The sequence below is a fragment of the Phalangium opilio genome, unplaced genomic scaffold, assembly GCF_054372755.1.
Source record: "Phalangium opilio isolate 3A_F unplaced genomic scaffold, DU_Popi_V2 ptg000209l_1, whole genome shotgun sequence".
Taxonomy (NCBI): Eukaryota; Metazoa; Arthropoda; class Arachnida; order Opiliones; family Phalangiidae; genus Phalangium; species Phalangium opilio.
Window position 1 is genome coordinate 10,047,449 of NW_028324217.1, and position 19,310 is coordinate 10,066,758.

General features: G+C 37.2%; 5 protein-coding genes across 7 annotated transcripts in view; 3 read left to right on the plus strand and 2 right to left on the minus strand.

Annotated features, from left to right (window-relative positions):
• Positions 1-1,439: 1,439 nt before the first annotated feature.
• Positions 1,440-2,605, plus strand: LOC149619046 (uncharacterized). Of its 2 annotated transcripts, XM_089854149.1 has the most exons (3): positions 1,440-1,640; positions 1,716-1,928; positions 1,992-2,605. In XM_089854149.1, the coding sequence occupies exons 1-3, from the start codon at positions 1,513-1,515 to the stop codon at positions 2,146-2,148; spliced, it is 498 nt and encodes a 165-aa protein (XP_089710275.1). In that variant the 5' UTR covers positions 1,440-1,512; the 3' UTR covers positions 2,149-2,605. The 2 variants fall into 2 exon arrangements, with proteins under 2 accessions (XP_089710275.1, XP_089710274.1); XM_089854148.1 differs by having other exon boundaries at positions 1,716-2,605.
• A 4,589-nt stretch (positions 2,606-7,194) lies between these two features.
• LOC149619047 (uncharacterized) lies at positions 7,195-9,313 on the plus strand. The gene is made up of 3 exons (XM_089855242.1): positions 7,195-7,666; positions 8,235-8,341; positions 8,408-9,313. Exons 1-3 carry the CDS (start codon positions 7,606-7,608, stop codon positions 9,311-9,313), a joined length of 1,074 nt encoding a protein of 357 aa, XP_089711368.1. The 5' UTR covers positions 7,195-7,605.
• An 837-nt stretch (positions 9,314-10,150) lies between these two features.
• Positions 10,151-12,492, minus strand: LOC149619048 (uncharacterized). The gene is made up of 3 exons (XM_089855239.1): positions 12,150-12,492; positions 11,984-12,085; positions 10,151-11,911 (listed from the first exon to the last, which is right to left on the minus strand). Exons 1-3 carry the CDS (start codon positions 12,447-12,449, stop codon positions 10,151-10,153), a joined length of 2,163 nt encoding a protein of 720 aa, XP_089711365.1. The 5' UTR covers positions 12,450-12,492.
• A 208-nt stretch (positions 12,493-12,700) lies between these two features.
• Positions 12,701-19,310, minus strand: part of LOC149619049 (uncharacterized) — a 58,513-nt gene continuing 51,903 nt past the window's right edge. For both annotated transcript variants that reach the window (XM_089855247.1, XM_089855246.1), the window contains exon 3: positions 12,701-13,891. In XM_089855247.1, the coding sequence (XP_089711373.1) occupies positions 12,743-13,720 (978 nt within the window). In that variant the 5' untranslated portion in view covers positions 13,721-13,891 and the 3' untranslated portion in view covers positions 12,701-12,742. The remainder of the gene's footprint in view (positions 13,892-19,310) is intronic.
• On the plus strand, positions 14,819-17,323 carry LOC149619050 (uncharacterized). Its single transcript, XM_089855248.1, has 3 exons — positions 14,819-15,010; positions 15,083-15,283; positions 15,562-17,323. The coding sequence occupies exons 2-3, from the start codon at positions 15,207-15,209 to the stop codon at positions 15,842-15,844; spliced, it is 360 nt and encodes a 119-aa protein (XP_089711374.1). The 5' UTR covers positions 14,819-15,010; positions 15,083-15,206; the 3' UTR covers positions 15,845-17,323.

Genomic DNA, 19,310 nt, shown 5'->3' on the forward strand with positions numbered 1-19,310 from the left:
TCCAACAGATGATTGCGACTGGCACGCAAACGGTCACCTTGATCTGGTGCCCGGCCCATGTTGACATACCCGGGAACGAGAGGTGACCCTCGAGAGAGACCAACGCGTACCTGATTACTGGCTCCCCTATACTCAACAGACTTTAAAACGCACTTTCACTAAGCTCCGCCGAGAACGGTTCCTCCTAAACTGGGCAGGCTCCCGCGAGGGCTCATTCAGGCTAACTACCGGCTTCACCCGTATATAGACCACGTAACGGGGCTCCGCCTTCCCCGCCCCCAGGAAACCATCCTTGCCCGCCTCCACTGTCGCCGTTGGATGACGAAGGAACGTCTCTTTGCCTTGCACAAAGCTTCGAGCCCAAACTGTGCCTGGTGTCACACTTTAGACACTACTGAACACATCCTATGCTGTTGCCCACGATACAGAACGCTCCATACCAAAATCCAAGATCTGCTCCCGCAACGCCGCCTCTCGCTCCATCAGGTCCTTCGACGCACTATGGTCGGCGATAGGAAAATCATCGAGCTGGTGATCAAAGTCTGGGTCGCCTACACTGGGGCCGTGTATATCAACTCATGACGCTACGATAACCCACGTGGGTCTTAAGCAATGTCCGGACAAAAAAAAAAAAAAAATAACACCATGTACAATCTCTACACATATTTCTTAACCAATAACTAATCCTCAACATTGTATTCTTGCTATGTCAATACGACGGGCCCGAGGAAAGCCTCTCGGCTACTCCCACTTGGCCCAGATACCTCTAATAATAATAATAATAAAAAAAATAAACTGGTCTCCGGAGTGGTCCCAGCCTTTGTTCTCCTATAGATTTGCAATTAATATACTGGTCCCGAGGACCAGTAAACCCCACTTTTTGAATTAAAAAACTAGTCCAAGCAATTAATAAACTGGTTTTGGACCAGTGGACGTGTGCTATTTCAAAGTCTGGTCTTCACAGGGGTTCAAAATGGAGCCGTCTAAATGCGAACTGGGGTCCGGTAATTACTCGGTTGTTTTTAATAGCAATTAAAGGACCACCGACAACAGAATCAAAATTTTCTTGTTTTCTGTACAGGGTGATAGATTGTATATCAAATATTATCCCTCTTAAAGGATTTAATTATTAAAAATTTATTTAAAAAGTTATTACAAAAAATTTAAATTGTATAGGATAGCCGCTCAGATTTTAAAGATTCTAGGTTTAACCCCCGTGCAGCGCCTCTCTAGGGAATTTAGTGTAACTATCGACGCCAGCTGATCGTAACTTCCGCTCATTTCTAAGAGATAGACCGTAGCTCCCGCGAGTGCGCGTCGGGTCTAGCCAAGGCTTACAGGAAATTTTTCGGATTATGTTAGTTTACTATAATTATGGCTGAGTGTCCAGATCCCGCAAACGTAAGCTATTTAGAGGAATCGTCGAGCAATGACAGTAATTCAGATAGCTCAGAAGATGACCAACAGGAGTATAATGATGACATAATTAGGCCAAGAAGGGTTGTGAATGTGATGCCATATAGGTTTGAACCTATTGAAAGTAGCAGTTCAGAGTCTGATACTGAACTATCAGGGACAGAAAGTTCTGATTTAGATGACAATGCGCATAATGTAGGACCTAGGCAAGGGAACACAGATTGGTATGTTTTATTCAACAATTTGAAACCAAAAATAAGCTTCACTAAAGCGATATTTTTCTTTCCAAAATCTAAAAGGTGTCAGTGTTTTTGTTGCGTTCCAATGTTAAGCGAACATGAAAGCATCTGTTGTTTTGAAAATCCGAAGGTAGTGGACCTTAAGAGTGATGCTAGAAACTGTGTAACCGGAGAAGATTTCTTTGTTCAAGGATGTTTGAATGTTCACGCCTTGTATTATGCGTTCCACCGATATAACAGGCGTCAGAGAAATCCCGAAGATGATATACACCAGTATGGTTTCAAATGCTTTTCCCTTTTAACTTTTATCATTCATATTGTTTATTTCTGCTATAGACAGTACCGCTACTGTGCATACCGCGCTTTTACAGCACGCGTTTATGGGCAGTTGGGTAAAAATGTCAGGAGACCATTGCCAAGTTGCGCTGTATCAAAAATTAAAGAAACCTTCCCATCTGAAGAATATTCAGGATTCAAATATCCACGCCGATGAAAGAAATGCATTATAACTTTTTTAACTTTCCTGTTATTTAAATTTTAAGGGAATTTCAATATTTTTGCGCTAGTTTACCAAATGAAACTTTTTTGTGATAGTTGGCCAAATAATTAACAGAAATACTGTTAATGATAAAATAGTATTAGTATGATAATTACGGCTTAAAATAAGAATTATTCCTGTTATAATAATTTTTTATTTTAAGGGAATTGCAATATTTTTGCGCTAGTTTACCAAATGAAACTTTTTTGTGATACTTGGCCAAAAAATTAACAGAAAAACTGTTAATGATAAAATAGTATTAATATGATAATTACAACTTAAAATGAGAATTACTACTGTTGTAATAATTTTTAATTTCAATAGAATTGTAATATTTCAGTCTGTGATTATTATATTATATAAACCACAATATTTAAGATTTATTAAATTTGTGATAATCATACTAAGTGAGTGGTATTACTATTTTTATATATTTAAATGAAATTAAATAATTTTTCATATCAAAAACTCATACATTTAGTTTCTTTTCGCGTACCTAGACTGAAAATCTTTAATTGCGTCTTCCATTTTTGGTCGTTTGTAGGAAGACGCGAGGCTTGGAAGGGGCGTAAAAGTGGTTGTTTTACCTTCTTCGTAACTTGAAACAGTTTTTAATACATCGAATAGTTCCGTCATCAGTTTTTCAAAATATTCATATGAGCTTTCTACTTTAATTTTCTTTAAACTATGTTCGCCAGCTTTCACTTTGGGATAGACCAGTTTGTAACGTAAAGTTCCTTCTTCAGTTGTAGCTTGCTTTTTGTTACTGTTTTCGTTGAAGTGCAAGGCAGCTATTATTAGTCGAGCATTCATTCCACGTAAAGAATAGTGCGTTGACTTGGGAGCAAAGTGGTTTATTACGCTATGAAAAACTTCCGCGCTGGAAGTCTGTTCGTAAGGTGAAAGCTGCTTAATGTCCCGCATGAGCCTAAATGACATTTTTTCCAATTCTAAATACGCATCACTTTCTCTTATCAACCATTTTCGACTTGGTCCTTCAAGTTCTCCATGTTCACAACAACCAAATGGCCCGTCGTGTCCCTCATGAATGTCGAGAATGTGATTTAACATGGATAGCCATTTTGCCACCATTAACTCTGGATGACCATCACTTGTCGAAGCTAGCCAGTAGATGTGGTTAGAAATACTATTGGCCCATTCACTAAGAATTGAAAATTTCTTTTTCTTCCCCAGTGTTTTCAATTTACTGGCAAATCCTTTACTTATATGCCAACAATCAAACATATGCACTATATCTGGATGACACTTTTTCAAATATGACCTAATTTGAACGTGACGATCCGTAATAATATGACTGATTGACACCTCGTTTTTAAGGAAGTCCAAGCAGCGAATCAGGCCTTCTTTTTCCATGTAGGAGCTCCCTCCAACTTCATTTGATTGTACCAATGAGAAATGTATAACTTTGTTTTCAGTTGTTTCAACAATCGTATAACTTCCGTACTTGGCCGAGAAACCTGGAGAATCTGAGCGACCATCTCCAGCCAGAATTAATTTCTTTCCTTTGTAATTTTCAAACATACGTTTTTGTTCATTCTTCCATAGCCGCTCAATTGACGGAAACAAGTAACTCGACTGAATTCTAAAATAAGTTCTATAAGAACAAGTTTCCACACCAAGAAAATTTAACATTCGTAGAACAGTTTTAGGGCAAGATCCTGTAAACAAAATTGCGGCTGAAAGTAAAATATTTCCTTCTACTCGCTTGTTAGTGCTGTTGATTTCATTTTGCCAGTAAGTTATATTTCTACATGTCATCTTTTGACACGTTGCAGTCACTTTCAGTAATGATCCTTTCACTTGAACCACCAAAAAACAATTAGACAGGCACAGGAAACACAACTTTAGCAGTTTTAAAATGCAAGATTCATTCACAATGAACTTCCTATCTTTAGCGGGTGCTGTGCTCATTATGGATTTGGCAGGACTAGTTTCTACTTCTGATATTGATGGGCGGTAGCTTAAATCAAATGAGTTTGGCTCAATGATATCGGAATCGTATTCCGCATCACTAACACAAGGTGTTGAAGAAAATATCTGTTCCCTGAGGTCAGTTTGTAATCCCCTATCTTCAAATGTTTTTGCTTCTGGTAGCAAAACTCGAAGAGTTTCGTTTGATTGAAACCATTTGAACCCAACATCATTTTGCAAAGATATTCTTGTCTGTGTACCTCTTGTCGCCATTGTTACAGAAGCTTGCGAAAATTTACATTTGGTGATTGGTTTTTCCGTTTGAACGCTTATTCCTTTCTTGGAGGGTGGTGAGACGCTTGCTCCAGAGTAACTAGTGGAACTGGCCGTTAATCTTGATTGGGTTGGAATTTCATTGTCGTCACAAGCTTGAACGTCTTCTGGTATATTATTATGACCATATGTTCGTAAACGTTTAGGAACCAAGCCTTCTCCAGGGTCCTTTTCCATACTTGTCCCAAGAAATGGTACAGAAAGTGGTTTAAGAATCTTCCTTTTTTTCCCTTTAGTAACGATAATATCGTCTTGGCTAAAATGCTTTGAGCAAATAACGGAAACTTTGTTAGGTCTCCACTCTTTACCACGATTTGTAGCCAAAATCCACTTTCCAGTAAGCTCATCATTACCTTTAGAGAATAAATATCAGTCAAAACTGCCCACAGGGCCACAAGTGCAAAACACACTTTTTTGCTAAGTTTATTATTACCTTTAGGAAAGAAATGTAAACTGTAGGTACCATCTTGAGCTAAATCGTCACTACAACTTGTACATCCAAGAATCGCGCATCGTTTATTGTAAGGCATCGCAAAATAAATCTCGATCAAATGGTAATTAACTAGCGTTAACGGATAATTGAAAAAATTAGCCGAGGCCTAATACCACAAGACCGCCGCCATAGAATGATAGAAATTCGATCACTGTCAGCGGAAAACCGGAAATGAAACTCGACGCGAAAGATGGCGCTACACGTAGGTTCTTTCTGGCGGTCTGACTAAACTTTTTTGGAGGGGGGGTGAAACTGTATCTTTCGTTGTTAATTACCTAATTAAATTTTTATCGTATTCTGATGAAACTTGGAGATTAACCATTTTTTGGTGTCCTCTAAATATTTTTATGGTTTTTAAACAAATTTTTTCTGGTGACGGTTCTCCTTTAAGAAGGTAGTTAGTGAATTTAGTGCCGGTGTTTTGGATTTGGAGAACATCTGTTTGAGTGAAAAGTGTTCGCTAATTCTTTCTTAAGCCAATCATGTCTACTATCCTCATGATTTTGTAAACGAATTTGATGAAGTTAACCAAGGCTTAGTGAATGGTCAGGAGTTTTGTGAGCTTAGTGTTTCGTTAAAACCTGTTCGTGCTGTAATATCTATGAAGACTTTTACTCAATTCTAACTCACTTTTAATGTTCTTGGGTCTTCCCCGTTTTTTTTCAGTTGCAAGCCCTATGTCTTCTGTAACTTCCATTTTTAAACAATGTTCTTTCAAAAATTACAATCCGAGCCCATTCCAACTTGGCAGACAAAGGGGCAGACGACGTTTATTTGACCCGGATATACATACGATGTAATCCGCTTCTGATACAACGCCATAACAACCCCCTCCGTCACGGGTAAGGGGGTCGTTCACTTGGACGCGCACGAGAATAACCCTTTTACCCATTCCGTCTTAAAAAATAAATCTATCCCTGGTGTATACTTATAAATTGTCTCAATTTTATTCGTCTCACGCCCATGTGCGGCGCACCCTAAATTACCGCAGGAAAGTAGCAGACAGCTTCGTTAGAATCGTTACTCAGGAGCAGGGTGGGAAATAAGGATTTTTTTTCAAACTGGACATTGAGCCAGCGACCCCTCTGGCCTGGAATAAATAAACTGACCACTGGCCAGGGCGCGTCGCCTGCTAAATTGAAGAAGTGGATAATTAAAATATATGAGCTAATGCCTGGACTCTGGAAACCTTTGAATATTCTTAGTGGTCCACTCTCCGATTTAATTTTTAAACTGGTCCAGGCAATTTTTAAACTGGGCATTTGCCCTGTGCCACCGCCTTATTTCCCACGCTGCTCAGGAGTCACTGTCAGCCTTCCTTCATCGGTTCATCCTCCTCCCCCTTCAATCTACTCACATACAGGACTAGAAATAAGACAACTTATCCATGAAAAACTTCTCTTCAATTCAACTTCGCGCTAAATTTAAAAATTCAAGAGTGGCGCCTCTTTTTAAGGTAAATAAAATATGAAAATCATGGAAATTTTACATTTTTAACTTTTTCTGGGAGGCTATTCTTCATTCAGCTCTCGATATCGAAGTCGTATTCGATATCGATCGGCGCCTCTTCGATCGAGAACTAGTTTCTCGATAAACTCTATTCTCTATTAAACCGAGATCGACATCGATGTGAGACGACTCGCCTCTCGACAAGAGAGTAGGTCACGTGGCTATGACGTACTGAAACGGGGCACTTGAAGTTAATCACTTTAGAATGGAAACGGTTCGATCAGGTTATTGTTAATGGTTGTTTTAAGAAAATATATCATCTCTTTTAAAAGTGAAAATTATTATAAAATTAACATCTTCCTTGGTCTGGGCATAGCCTCCTTGATCACGCTGCTCGCGCTATAGAAGCCCGTCCAAAGAATTATTTTCCTATCTTAAAAGCGCGTATCGTGGATTTTCACTCGAAAAATCAAAGCCATCAGCTTTTAACATGGCGCTTTAAAACCCTAATAAAACCAGTTTTACGTTAAGAATTTCGCTATCTTCCAAGCCGCTTAAGGACTATAGTTTCTCATCACGTGAAAAATATTTTTTATTTTGTTGAAATGAAAGGTTTAACAAAACATTACCCTTAAATTCTTAAAGTAACAACATATTATATAAGCTCATAAATTGTTATATTTTCATGCTTTATAATAACACAGCTTGTGTTTATTCAGGTTCCTTTTTAATGACGAAGTCCTCGATCTGGATTCTCAATCGTGGATATGAAAAAACACCATGTTCGGCGAGTTGCTTCGGAGATAGCCTTTCCAATGGAACATGGGAAGCTCGCAATTTGAAGTTCTGGAGGGAACATCTCGTACCTTTATGTTGAAACAAATCGAGTTCATTTGCAAACGCGGTTTTGCAAATGTAGCACTCGTAAATGACAGGTTTCACACCAGTGCTTGAACCATGGAGAAAGGGTAATGGAGGTGAAAAGAGCCAGTTTTCTACGTTGGAGCCGCGACCCCGAAAACCCCACTGGCGGGCGGAGAAGGGGAGTGAAAAAAAGGGGAACGCGGTCGGGTTCGCCTCGACGTTTCGGTTGCCATGGTTACAACGAGGCAAACATTTTTGCCTCGGTATACCGCGCCATCTTGCAAGGGGTTTTTCGCGGGGAAATGGGAATATTTTGAGCAGCATTTCTCCATGTGACCACGATGGAGATGGACCACAATTATTGTCAAATAAAAACCAAAAAACGGAAGAAACGCAAAGAAGGTAATAATAATTTAGAAATATTAATAATTATTTCTAAATATTAATAATTATTTCTAAATATTAATAATTATTTCTAAATATTAATAATTATTTCTAAATATTAATAATTATTTATAAATATTAATAATTATTTATAAATATTAATAATTATTTAGAAATATTAATAATTATTTAGAAATATTAATAATTATTTAGAAATATTAATAATTATTTAGAAATATTAATAATTATTTAGAAATATTAATAATTATTTAGAAATATTAATAATTATTTAGAAATATTAATAATTATTTAGAAATATTAATAATTATTTAGAAATATTAATAATTATTTAGAAATATTAATAATTATTTAGAAATATTTATAATTATTTAGAAATATTAATAATTATTTAGAAATATTTATAATTATTTAGAAATATTTATAATTATTTAGAAATATTTATAATTATTTAGAAATATTTATAATTATTTAGAAATATTTATAATTATTTAGAAATATTTATAATAATTTAGAAATATTAAAAATAACTTTAAATTAAATCTAATTTGTTGTTTTTACGTTTTAGGGTTAAGATTTGATGAGGATTTCATAACAGAACACTTGAAAGGAATTTTAAATGAGGCCTCTAACTTGCAATCAGTTACCTTTCAACACAGAAAAGAAGAAATAGTGGTAATTTCTTTTAAAACTATTTCGATATTATCTGATATAAATTAACTGACATTTTCCTTGAAATAGAATGCCCTTAAACAAATTCAAATCGAAAAAATATGTCAACTAACAGAAGAGGCGACAGAATGTTTAGATATATTTGCAGATCCTAATAATGGCCTGCTGGATAAAGCAAGGTTTACGTACAACAGGAATCACTTGATGGCAGAAAGAAGTTTCTATTGCAAATTGAAAGTTTCTTTCCTGGTTCTATCTAAATTTATACTTCTGAACAACATTGATCAGGAGCTAGTCATCTCTATTTTTCTTGTCCGTTTTTTTAACGAGCTCTTCAAGTGCTATTGTGCAACTGAAATGAAAGCATCTGAAAACCAACCTGGGCCAAGTGCAGTTAAAATTCAGAAAACTTTCGAGTGCAAGCTTAGCGCTTCGGAAATTAAGAAAAAAGAAGGGAACACCATACATCAAATAGCAGGATATGCAATTGATCAGATCATTGGGTTTTTTGAATGTGAAGATTTCTGGAGAAACTGTCTTATCCCAAAAGAAGAAGCCAAGGAAATCTACCATGCTTGGACTGAAAAGCAAGACCGAGGTGGTCTACTATACCTCTCTCAAACTGCTTATAGCTTTTTCTTTAAAGTCTGTGATATTATTTGTAAATATGTCGATGCTAAGGACCCCTTACGGTTAAATACTACAAGAAATTGCAATATAAAGTTGGAGTTAGAAAAAAACCAAATTATTAATGGATTATGGGATGAATTATGGAGTAAAGATTTAGAGAACTCAAACAGTGCCAAGCTCAAATGCTACCAAATCCTAATTAATTGTCATTTGAAAGGACTTACAAGAAAATGTAAATCCCAAATCCAGTCCCGTAAGAGGGATAGTTTGAATAGCAGTGGCATAAGGAAAGAATTGAAAGTTATAACTCAAAAGAAAGTTTTAATTAAACAATTAACAAAGTAAATAACCAATTATTGTCAATCTAAAGAGACATTTCACAAACGAAAAGCATCCCGAGCAACTTTGTTTCTTAAAGCTCTTTTTCCTACAGTTTTAGAGCAGTTTCCATTTAAGGTTTTGGGTATAATGGATTTCATTAATTTTATCCTTTTCACACCTTGCCCGTACTGACTAACAGTTGGATTTTCTCCAGCACCAGAAGCTGCCCTTTGCTTGCTGAAATATTGTTCAACAGGGTCTTGATTGAAATGTGAAGTTAATACGAAAGGTGCCCCCTTCTCCAACATGTATTTGACGAGGGCTATAGTCGAATGAACTGAAATAAATTGGGGGAAAGAGAATTAGTGACACAGTTTAGAAAAAGTATAACTTTATAAGATTAATTTATTACCAGTGATTCGCAATCCTTCCAAAGTTTCTTCACTAAGTAGCATTTTTGATCGGGGCAACTCATCATCTATTTCAGAATGACTAACTTCCTCTTCCCACTCATCTAGGTACCCGAGAAAATCTTTCATCAGCCACTACAAGGAAATTAGTTTTTGAAAAACTGTATTTTAAACTGGAGAAATTAGTATACCTCAAAACGCCAATCATCCACACTTTTAAATGGAGCTAAGGCTGGCTTTAGTTTTCTTTTAGCATCTGTGCAGTTTGAAACATTGAGAATATCAAAAAATGTATCGAACATCCTCAAGAATTTAACTGTCTCGGACGCTTCATCACCCAAAAGTATTTCCATTGCGTTGGCTGTGGTACTGCTCAGTACTTGTACACATAATTTAACTTTCATACAGCTGTATGAATCTGGGTTTACATGGTTGTACGTAAGTTTGGGTGCTAGTCTAAGTAACGAAGATGAATCCAGCTTATATGTATCAACAACATGCTTCCATAGCAAATATTTCCCATTTTTTTCAGCTTTCTAATTGGTCTGAAAATTTGGTCTTTATGTTTTTTAAGTTTACCGCTGTTTGCTAATCCATTTTTGGCCGTTTTCACCCCGTGGCATACATCAGAAACAAAGTATAATGGTTCAAAATTATTGAATGGATTTTTACACCGATAACCCACTTTGTCTTGGTGTAAGAGTTTTTCACTCTCCGTGCAAAATTTGATTAATTTTTGATTGGTGGCAGCCTTATCAAATATAACCGAAATAATCTTAAAACTGGCTCCTTGTAAATGTTCTATTGCTTCCCATAATATTGAATATAAGTCTTCCGCCTTTAGCTTATCGCATGGAAAATATGCATAAGCATATTTAAAGTTTGTTGTCACACCTCTAACCATTAATTGTAGCACATGAGTGGCTAAATCAATGTTGCTATTTTCTTCTTCGTTAGAGTGCTGAATTTGTTTTTCAATTTCTGCTACTCTGTTTCGAAAGGTATTAAGATTGTTGGCACCTATCAATTCCCCAGTATTACTTTTGAATACAAGGTCTTGTTTTATTTGAATTTCATCCAAAATTAACGAGAAATATTTCTGGTGTTCTTCTAAGTTGTCCAAATCAATTTTGGTCCTCATTTCTAGCAGTGTAGCTTCATCGAAACCACTCTTTGAAGTCATGTCAATTGAATAATTGAACAATGTCCTTTTAGAGGGGAGTGGTATGGCTTGCCTTAAAGCCTCGTATGTTGTTGGTGACTTTGCTTTAATGGACAGACACCACTGTATAATGGCTGGGTGCCACTTACGTGGCCTTGATTTATTTGATGCATTAATTTTCATCTGCTCACGTAAAAATAGCTTTTGAAAAACTGGTTTGCTCTGAAAAGGGTTTTTTTGTAAAATATTTTCAAATTCAGAGCTTTCTTCTTGGGACATAAAAATTCCATCATTCTTATAGATTTTCTTTATGTTTTCCTTCATGTGCTTAATTTTTCTTTTCTGTATTGTATTGGCTGTGTATAATGTATCATATTTTCCCCGTAAAGCTTCTGCGCTGAGATATCGTATGTTGGTAAACTTTGAATTAGGCTTCCCACTGATAAATCTGTTTGTTTCTCGCAGTTTCCTCCTCTGTAAAACCTTCTTAGACAGGCCACAGTTTACACAACGTTCTTTTTCTTCCAAAAAAAGCTTTCGACATTTATCAGATCTTAAAGACTGACTTAATGAGCAAACATAAATAGATTTCAGATATCGGTCTTTAAACGAGTCAAACAATTCACCCCGAATGCCTTGGCAGCAATTCCAACTATCTAATTCTAGCATTATGTCAACTAAATCTCTTAGTATTTTAATTGGCTCTTGAAAATTTACTGTTGAGCTGTTAAAAGCAGCATGACTACTAGGAACTTCCTTATCACAAACTGTTACAGAAAGAGCCATTGTTGGGTTTAAAATGAGCTTCATGAAGTCATTCTTTTTGAACACTAAGCTTGTTATAGTATTAACATTTCTGTTCGAACCCCGCTTTATCTCCATGCTCCATTTTATGGATTCCATATTGCTTGATTGGTAATTTAAGAAGTCTTTCGCAAGATGTTCTAGAGAATCGATAAGTTTAATTGGGATTTCTCTTTCCCCAGAATCATTCTTAGTTTGAATTGCAATCTCCTCTACTATGGTACACGAATTAGAATCCTCAAATACCTATGACAAACATTATAATATATATTATTATTGTTTAACGGTAATAGTATTGAAACCTCGTATTTGACTCACCACATCTTTTTCATTTTCATTTTCCATAAGAACCAGCGCCTCATTAACAACAGAATCATGGATAATGTCTGTTGAGATGTTTCTAGTGGGTTGCACTTCAGGCTATATAATCACCAATATTAGAATAACAACTTTTATGGATAGAACATTCATTTATGGAACTCACTTGTGGGTTGACGTTGACAATCTCAGAACATTCATCGTAGTCAGGCATAGGGTCTGGATTGCTGACTGTTGGTCCCAAGCCACCCGGAAAATGATTACCACAGACGTAGTGGTGTTTTTTTACATTTGTTGTTTGTATTTCAGGCCTTTTAATAGCACGTAACCATCTCACACACTTCTCATATTCAGTGGTTGGTTTTGGTACAGGAAAAAACCGAATTTCTCCGGTAGTTTGGGAGGCACACTTCTTTCCATTTTCACGACTTTTGCAATTAAGATAGACGCAGTATCTTTTCCCCATTATTTTTCAGCCTTCAGTACTAATTTCTTATAAAAATATTGAACTGCAAAAAACCCCAAGAGCCATGAAAGAAAACCATACACGAACACGATTAGACGACATATTGCGATTGACAGCCAGTAGAGGGCGCAAACAAACGATTCAGTATTTCGGCGGCAACGCGTAACCATGGCAACCGAAACGTCGAGGCGAACCCGACCGCGTTCCCCTTTTTTTGACTCCCCTTCTCCGCCCGCCGGTGGGGTTTTCGGGGTCGCGGCTCCAACGTAGAAAACTGGCTCTTTTCACCTCCATTACCCTTTCTCCATGCTTGAACAGTTTTCATATCTTCGCGAAGTTTCGAAATATTTGTCATACAAATGATTAGATGTCTCGTGTGCACGACGGGATGTTTCGGAAGGGAAACACAGATGACATTTAGAACACTTGAAAGATTTAACACGGCAGTGTAACAATTTATGTTGTTTTAAATACGAGCCACATTTGAAAGCAGAACCGCATTCCGTACATTTGAACGGTGTTTCATCAGTATGCACAATTTTGGAGTGTTGCTTTAACTTGCAAGGGTGTTTGAAGGTTTTGCCACACTGTTCACAAGAAAAGGGCCTTTCATTCTGGTGAACATAAATCTTGTGAAGATTTAAACTTCTTTTGATTTTAAATTTAGCGTCACATAAGTCGCATTGAAATGGTTTATCCTCCAAGTGTGTAGCCTCGTGCAAATTTAGACTCCACTTCTTTTTGAAAGATTTATCACACTTTTCGCATTTAAATGGTCGCTCCGAAGAATGAAGAACCTTGTGAGCATTTAGATTCCGCAATCTTTTAAAGGTTTTATCGCATTCAGAACATTTGTGGAGTTTCAAGTCAAGGTCATATTGTGATTTGTAACTAGAGTTACACAAATCATATTTGGACATGTGAGTGAGTGTATGATCTCTCAAATCAGATTTCCTTTTGAAGGCCATCTGACACACTTGGCATTTAAATGGGCGTTCGAACGAGTGTTTGAGTTCATGTTGTGCCAAGTCCCTTTTGCCTTTGAAGGACTTCTGGCACAATTCACATTTAAATGGGCGTTCGGTCGAGTGCGTGAGTTTATGTCGTGCCAAGTTCTTTTTCAATTTGAAGGCCTTCTTACACAGTTCACATTGAAACGGGCGATCAGATGAGTGCCTCATCTTATGCTTTGTTAAAAGTGAATTAATATTAAACGACAAGCCACAGACGTCACATTTAAAAGGCTTCTTGTGTGTTTGTCTTTCATTCATTAATGGGAATAATTTCCTTTGTTCCTGATTCTCCGTAACTTCTTCCACATTGTCAGTCTTTTCCGCTGGGGGATGAACCGAATCTGCTTCTTCATCGTTCTTAATGATGATTGGCCATTTCACTAAAACGTTTGAAGGCGTTTCCGAATTTTCCACCTCATCCGAGTCCGGCTTCTCAGTTTTTATGAATTTAATTGGACGAAACATTGCAATAAATGATCGTAACTACTTTATGTTCTTATGTTTTTATGAAACTGGTATCCAAGAAATTAGTCTCTACTGAGTTACATCTTACAACGTCAAGGTTTCAATAGGCTTGAAGAACGGCCATACTGATATATTTTTCATCGTTGCTCTTGAGACTGAATTCATCCTTGTAAAAAGTAGCTTGCTTTGTTAAACACCATAGGACTTTTTGTCTGTCTTAATGAAAAAAGACTTTACTTACTGAACTTGTGAAATCGGACTAACTTTGATTTCATTCACATTCATTCGATAATGAAGTCAACTGCGATATGAATGTTATTTGTAAACGAACCGCAGGCGAAGACTAAATGGCTGTTTAATTAAAGTTAACTTGTGTACTTTAATAAATTGTCTTAACTTTATTACTTACGTGCCCATATAGCTCAAAAGTCTCACACTAAAATTACCATTTACCAACAAAGGGCGCCAATACGGATTCCAGTCCACTATACCGAAAATCATCGCAGACAGCTTCTTCACTCAGAACACAGCTGACTCGATCACGCTTTTGGTTACAAGCACTATAGAAGCCAGTCTGGGAAATACGGATATTTATTTAACTAGTCCTTGGGACCAGTGACCCCCATCATCCTTGGAGTGCTGACTGCTGACCGAGATTTACTGGTTTTGTAACAAGAGCAGAAATAAGCAACGAACTGGATGCACTGCGGAATAATATTTCGTGTGTTCGATAAATATTCAAATTGTTTGAATTTTTCCTGTATCATATAGTGATTTGTCAATTATTTTAGTGCCATTTTCAACATTCTCTCCATTACTTAAGATTAATAAATATTTTAGAAATAACAATAATAATAATAATATTTTGGAAGGTCCGTGGTTAACTGACAGTCTGGGAAATGAGGATATTTTTTAAACTAGTCCTGGGGACTAGTTACCCCCCCCTAGCGTCCGAAATAATAAACTGGTCTCCGGAGAGAGTGGTCCCAGCCTTTGTTCTCCTCTCCTTGAAGCAAGAGATCCGGGTCCATCGACCTCGTGTATGTATCCGACGACTATGGATTGGATACATCAAAAACAAAGGTTCGAGAGGTGGTAAATTGAATCGGTTGAATTTAAGATGTTGGAGGAGACTCAGGAGAGATGCACTTCCAGATGCGAATGGACATGAGGGTCAAGTTTGCCGCGCAACAGCAACCGTCAATGACGGGATTTTAGTCGTGAGAAAAAAATCACAATCACGGGCCTAGATGCGGTGGAGCTCGAAAACGCGAAGCTAATGTCACTCACGTCGGTAGCTTTTCCGGTTAGAAGAGCCGGAAAAGCTTCCGAAGCTGAAGAAATTGCCAGTGGAAGGTAAACTATTACAATATAGATTTAGTTAAGGTGTTGGCTTGTTTAAAATTATTGGTACATCTCTTTGGGTTGCTGCCACAGCTACAACAAGGGTACATTGCGGGGTTAACAAAAATTACAAAATGAACGTTCAATCATAAGTAACATAATAACAATATTATGTTACTTATGGTTCAATGTACAAGGAAATGTCGAGAAAAATTTCTGTCTAAGAATCTAAAAAGTTTTAATTCGGCTTGAACGATGTATTTTACATAAAACCATTTATTATTACCAAGGTACCCCAACGCTTCAATTGGGTACGATGACGTGAAAGAGTCCTTGTACCAATTTAAGAAAAAGGCCCGACGTGAAGTTCCAGTGGGTGAAGCGACTCAAGGTCAAGGAGTGGTAGCTCAAGGAGCTGAATTGATGGTGCAGAAGCAGAAGGTCAAGCGGAAGGTGCTGGTGTGGCGGAAGGACAAGGGGGGGGGGCTGGTGCTGAAGTCGCAGAAGGTCAAGGGGGACATGAAGAACATGGAGCGGTCGTGGAGTATTTGGCAAACTTCATCCCGGACTTAAATTTCGATGAATTGAAAAAGGAACTTGAAAACTTTTATGATGATGTAAAATTGCCCAGAAAGGTATTTTACATCTGCTCAAATTATGAGTATTCCCAATATTCTTACGAGAATATTACCCATTTGAGCGCGAGAAATTGGCCGAAGACAATTTTATTTTTGAAAAAATTGGTTGAAAAAAAAAACTGGAGTTCAATTTAATGCCGCAGTAGTAAATCTCTACAGAAATGGGAAAGATTCGGTTGGATGGCACGCGGATGATGAAGAAGGAATTCATTCCGTTATTGCCTCCTTATCTTTTGGAGGGACGAGAGAATTTCAGAAGAAGCCAAATTCATCGAAATACCCAACAAAGTCAGTTGATTTGACTCATGGTTCCTTTCTTTTGATGAGAGGGTCCTGTCAGCAAACTTGGCAACACTGTGTACCAAGAGCGGCAGGTCCCGATCATTCAAAAGAAAGGATCAACATTACTTTTCGTTACATGGGGAATTTAAAAAACAAATTCAATCGTGAGAAATCCTCCATGTAACCCAAAGTAATGGCAAATCAACTGGCTTTGTTTGGTACTTCGATGAATTTGGAAAAAATCTCTTCCCTCTTTAAAATAGGGAGCAATAACGGAATAAACCCTTTTATGCCATCCAAACCAGGGTTGGAAATAAGGTGAATTTTGTAAGTGGTCCTCGAGACCAGCGACCTCTCATGTTGGAATTATTAAACTGGTCCTTGGGACCAGTGACCCTCGCATTAATTATTATTTTACCGGTCCCACTATAAATTAAATTTCTAAAATGGTGAGAATAAAAAGCACGTAAAGACACAAAAGTAAAGAAGCTGAAAATTCTAATTGATTTTGAATTTTTTACTGTAGGAAAAAGTAGCGTATCAAAATTAAAAACCGTTAACTTTTATTTCTTATCACAATTTTTCAACTAGTTGCCACTAAATATCAATCAACATGTCTAATGATATTTGAAGTTCTTAATCCTTTTCTGAACTATCCTTATTCCTTATTGCATTTTACATAAATTCTGTGGCAATATCTTCTCTCGCTATCAGTAAGCCAGATCAAAATCCTGTAATGTGACCATACACTACTGCCTAAAACGACTACTGACAACTAGTACTGGCTATGACTGTCGACTACAAGAGACTCATTCTAGAGTATAGACGCTAGACAAGATCAATAGTCAATAGACTACAAAACTTTTGTAGGGAAGTTGTAGCCAAGGAGTACTAACTACCTATGAGTACAATCATAGCCCCTTCTAATAAGGAACCCCGAATTAATAAACTGGTCCCACTGTCTATTTTTTCCAAAAACCATAATTAATAAAGTGGTCCATGGGACCACTGACCCCAAGATTTGGAATAAATAAACTGGTCCGAGCAATTAATAAACTGGTTTTAGACTTGTTAACTTGTCTTATTTCCTACCCTGATCCAAACAATGTAATCACTGCCATTTCTGAAGAGATTTACTACTATTAATAGCATATTAATGAAATAAATAAATTAAAATTAAAATAATTAATAACATGTTAATTTACGACCATTAAATATCAATATCGTTTTTCACTCAAACTGTATAATTGTGATTTTTTTTTTAAATTGTTTAAGATTCTTTCAGGGATCCACGTAATTTTTGAAGCAGGAATAGAGAACAGTTAGCCTTTACTTCAGTTCGACTCATAATAGCCCATCCCTTCAACATGTAACGAAAACTTTAATTTACATACTTATACTAACTTTCATCCCTTTTCATTAACACACCGCCAATCCCATTATCCCGCGTTTTTGAAAAATTTCTTACCTAACCAATGAGATCATTTACTGGTTGGTTCTGTAACAAGAACAGAAATAACGAACTGGATGCACTGCGAAATAATATTTCACGTGTTCGATAAAATTTTAAATTGTTTGAATTTTTCCTGCATCAGATAGTGATTTGTCAATGATTTTAGTGGCATTTTCAATATTCTCTCCATTAGTCAAGATTAATAAATATTGTAGAATAACTTGGAAGCTTCGTGGTTCACCGTTCACTTAGGCAGCCGGTTACTTCTCCAGCGCCGTCTATCTACAATGTAATTTATTGGCTTCTCCCACTCTCCCAGCCTCTAGCATGCTTTTGTGAGTGTTCGGTCACAAGTCAACCGCCGCATTATAGGACCAGGCTCGGGTCAGTTTTGTAAACTTCAACATTGTTGTAAAAAAGATTGTCGCGTCATTCTTTTGGAAAGTTTCTGAACTTAATTATTTGAATAAACCATTAAACATCGAGATGAATAGAAGGTATGTGTTTTCTTAATTTCCTTAACTTCTCTCGGTGAGGACGACGTCACGAGACAGGCCTATGCAATATTAATTCGCGTCTTGTAACGGAAGCCCCCATTTCACCGGCCCGCATTATGTTAAACGGGGGTAACTGTTACAAATGGTGCCCGTGACCAACCTTTTTTTTTGACCCTCGGGTTTTCGCTTTTTGTACTTCCGTCGCATTTTTCCGACGGGGTGGTCGGGCCCGATTCGCGTTTCAGTTTTAGGTTAGTTCTAGTTTAGGAGAAACCGCCGTCATCTTGAACGCTTACGCCCCTCTTCTAGAACATTCTGAAACGTAGTTTTTGATTGTTGCATTGCACCTCGAGTAATATTTAAAATTTATCCCAAATTATTATAAATTTGTACTTCATTTAGGGACTTGGCTTTATTTTGGGAACGAATTATTTCAATTTATTAATTTTAGAAGGTTATGTCTTTGAATTTTTAAATACGCGATCCCGAATCGTGCCCAAATTCGAAATTGTATCGCGAAAGACACGACACAGAATCTTCTTCGGCCTCAGAAAACAATTCGAAATCAAACATGGCGTATACCCTTAATCCAAATGAAGATTCCCCATGGGATGATAATCTCGATTTAACTCAGTATTTAAATACATAGGCTGAACGGGTACAAAATTCCTCCCACAATTATGCGATGGGTAATCCAGGTTTGGAAGAAAGGAATAAGCGCGTTAATAATTTAGCCCTAGACCCAGTGGCGCCGCCAGGGGGTAGGCTGGGTAGGCTACAGCCTACCCGTAAATTTCAGAGGGGCCCCGAAATGAGGTTCCCAGTGGCGCCGCCAGGGGGTAGGCTGGGTAGGCTACAGCCTACCCGTAAATTTCAGAGGGGCCCCGAAATGAGGTTCCCATAATATTTTGATCTAATCCTACAAGGAAATTTACTTAAGACAAAGTTTCACAAGGATGATGAACCTTTTGGCATCTAATTTTTACAATATTCTACTATATAGGAAATGGGCTAACACTTTCGTGTTAATGGTTTTTGACTAGAAAGAAAGGTTATCTCGCTTTTTGATTTTTAGCCACATGATCTACGATGAGGCTCTTAGTTTGACCTGCCCTGTTGTCATTCTCGTAGTAATAGTAGTGTAGAATTTTTGGTTCGTCATTGAAGGG

Excerpts from the sequence above, each read along its gene's own strand:
- LOC149619046 (XM_089854148.1), top strand. The coding sequence starts at position 1,513 with ATGCCATATAGGTTTGAACCTATTGAAAGTAGCAGTTCAGAGTCTGAT. Across the intron at positions 1,641-1,715 it reads AGGCAAGGGAACACAGATTG|GTGTCAGTGTTTTTGTTGCG; the intron begins GTATGTTTTATT and ends AAAATCTAAAAG.
- LOC149619047 (XM_089855242.1), top strand. The coding sequence starts at position 7,606 with ATGGAGATGGACCACAATTATTGTCAAATAAAAACCAAAAAACGGAAG. Across the intron at positions 7,667-8,234 it reads ACGGAAGAAACGCAAAGAAG|GGTTAAGATTTGATGAGGAT; the intron begins GTAATAATAATT and ends TTTACGTTTTAG. Across the intron at positions 8,342-8,407 it reads ACAGAAAAGAAGAAATAGTG|AATGCCCTTAAACAAATTCA; the intron begins GTAATTTCTTTT and ends TCCTTGAAATAG.
- LOC149619048 (XM_089855239.1), bottom strand. The coding sequence starts at position 12,449 with ATGGGGAAAAGATACTGCGTCTATCTTAATTGCAAAAGTCGTGAAAAT. Across the intron at positions 12,086-12,149 it reads TTGTCAACGTCAACCCACAA|CCTGAAGTGCAACCCACTAG; the intron begins GTGAGTTCCATA and ends GTGATTATATAG. Across the intron at positions 11,912-11,983 it reads ATGAAAATGAAAAAGATGTG|GTATTTGAGGATTCTAATTC; the intron begins GTGAGTCAAATA and ends TGTTTGTCATAG.
- LOC149619050 (XM_089855248.1), top strand. The coding sequence starts at position 15,207 with ATGTCACTCACGTCGGTAGCTTTTCCGGTTAGAAGAGCCGGAAAAGCT. Across the intron at positions 15,284-15,561 it reads GAAGAAATTGCCAGTGGAAG|GTACCCCAACGCTTCAATTG; the intron begins GTAAACTATTAC and ends ATTATTACCAAG.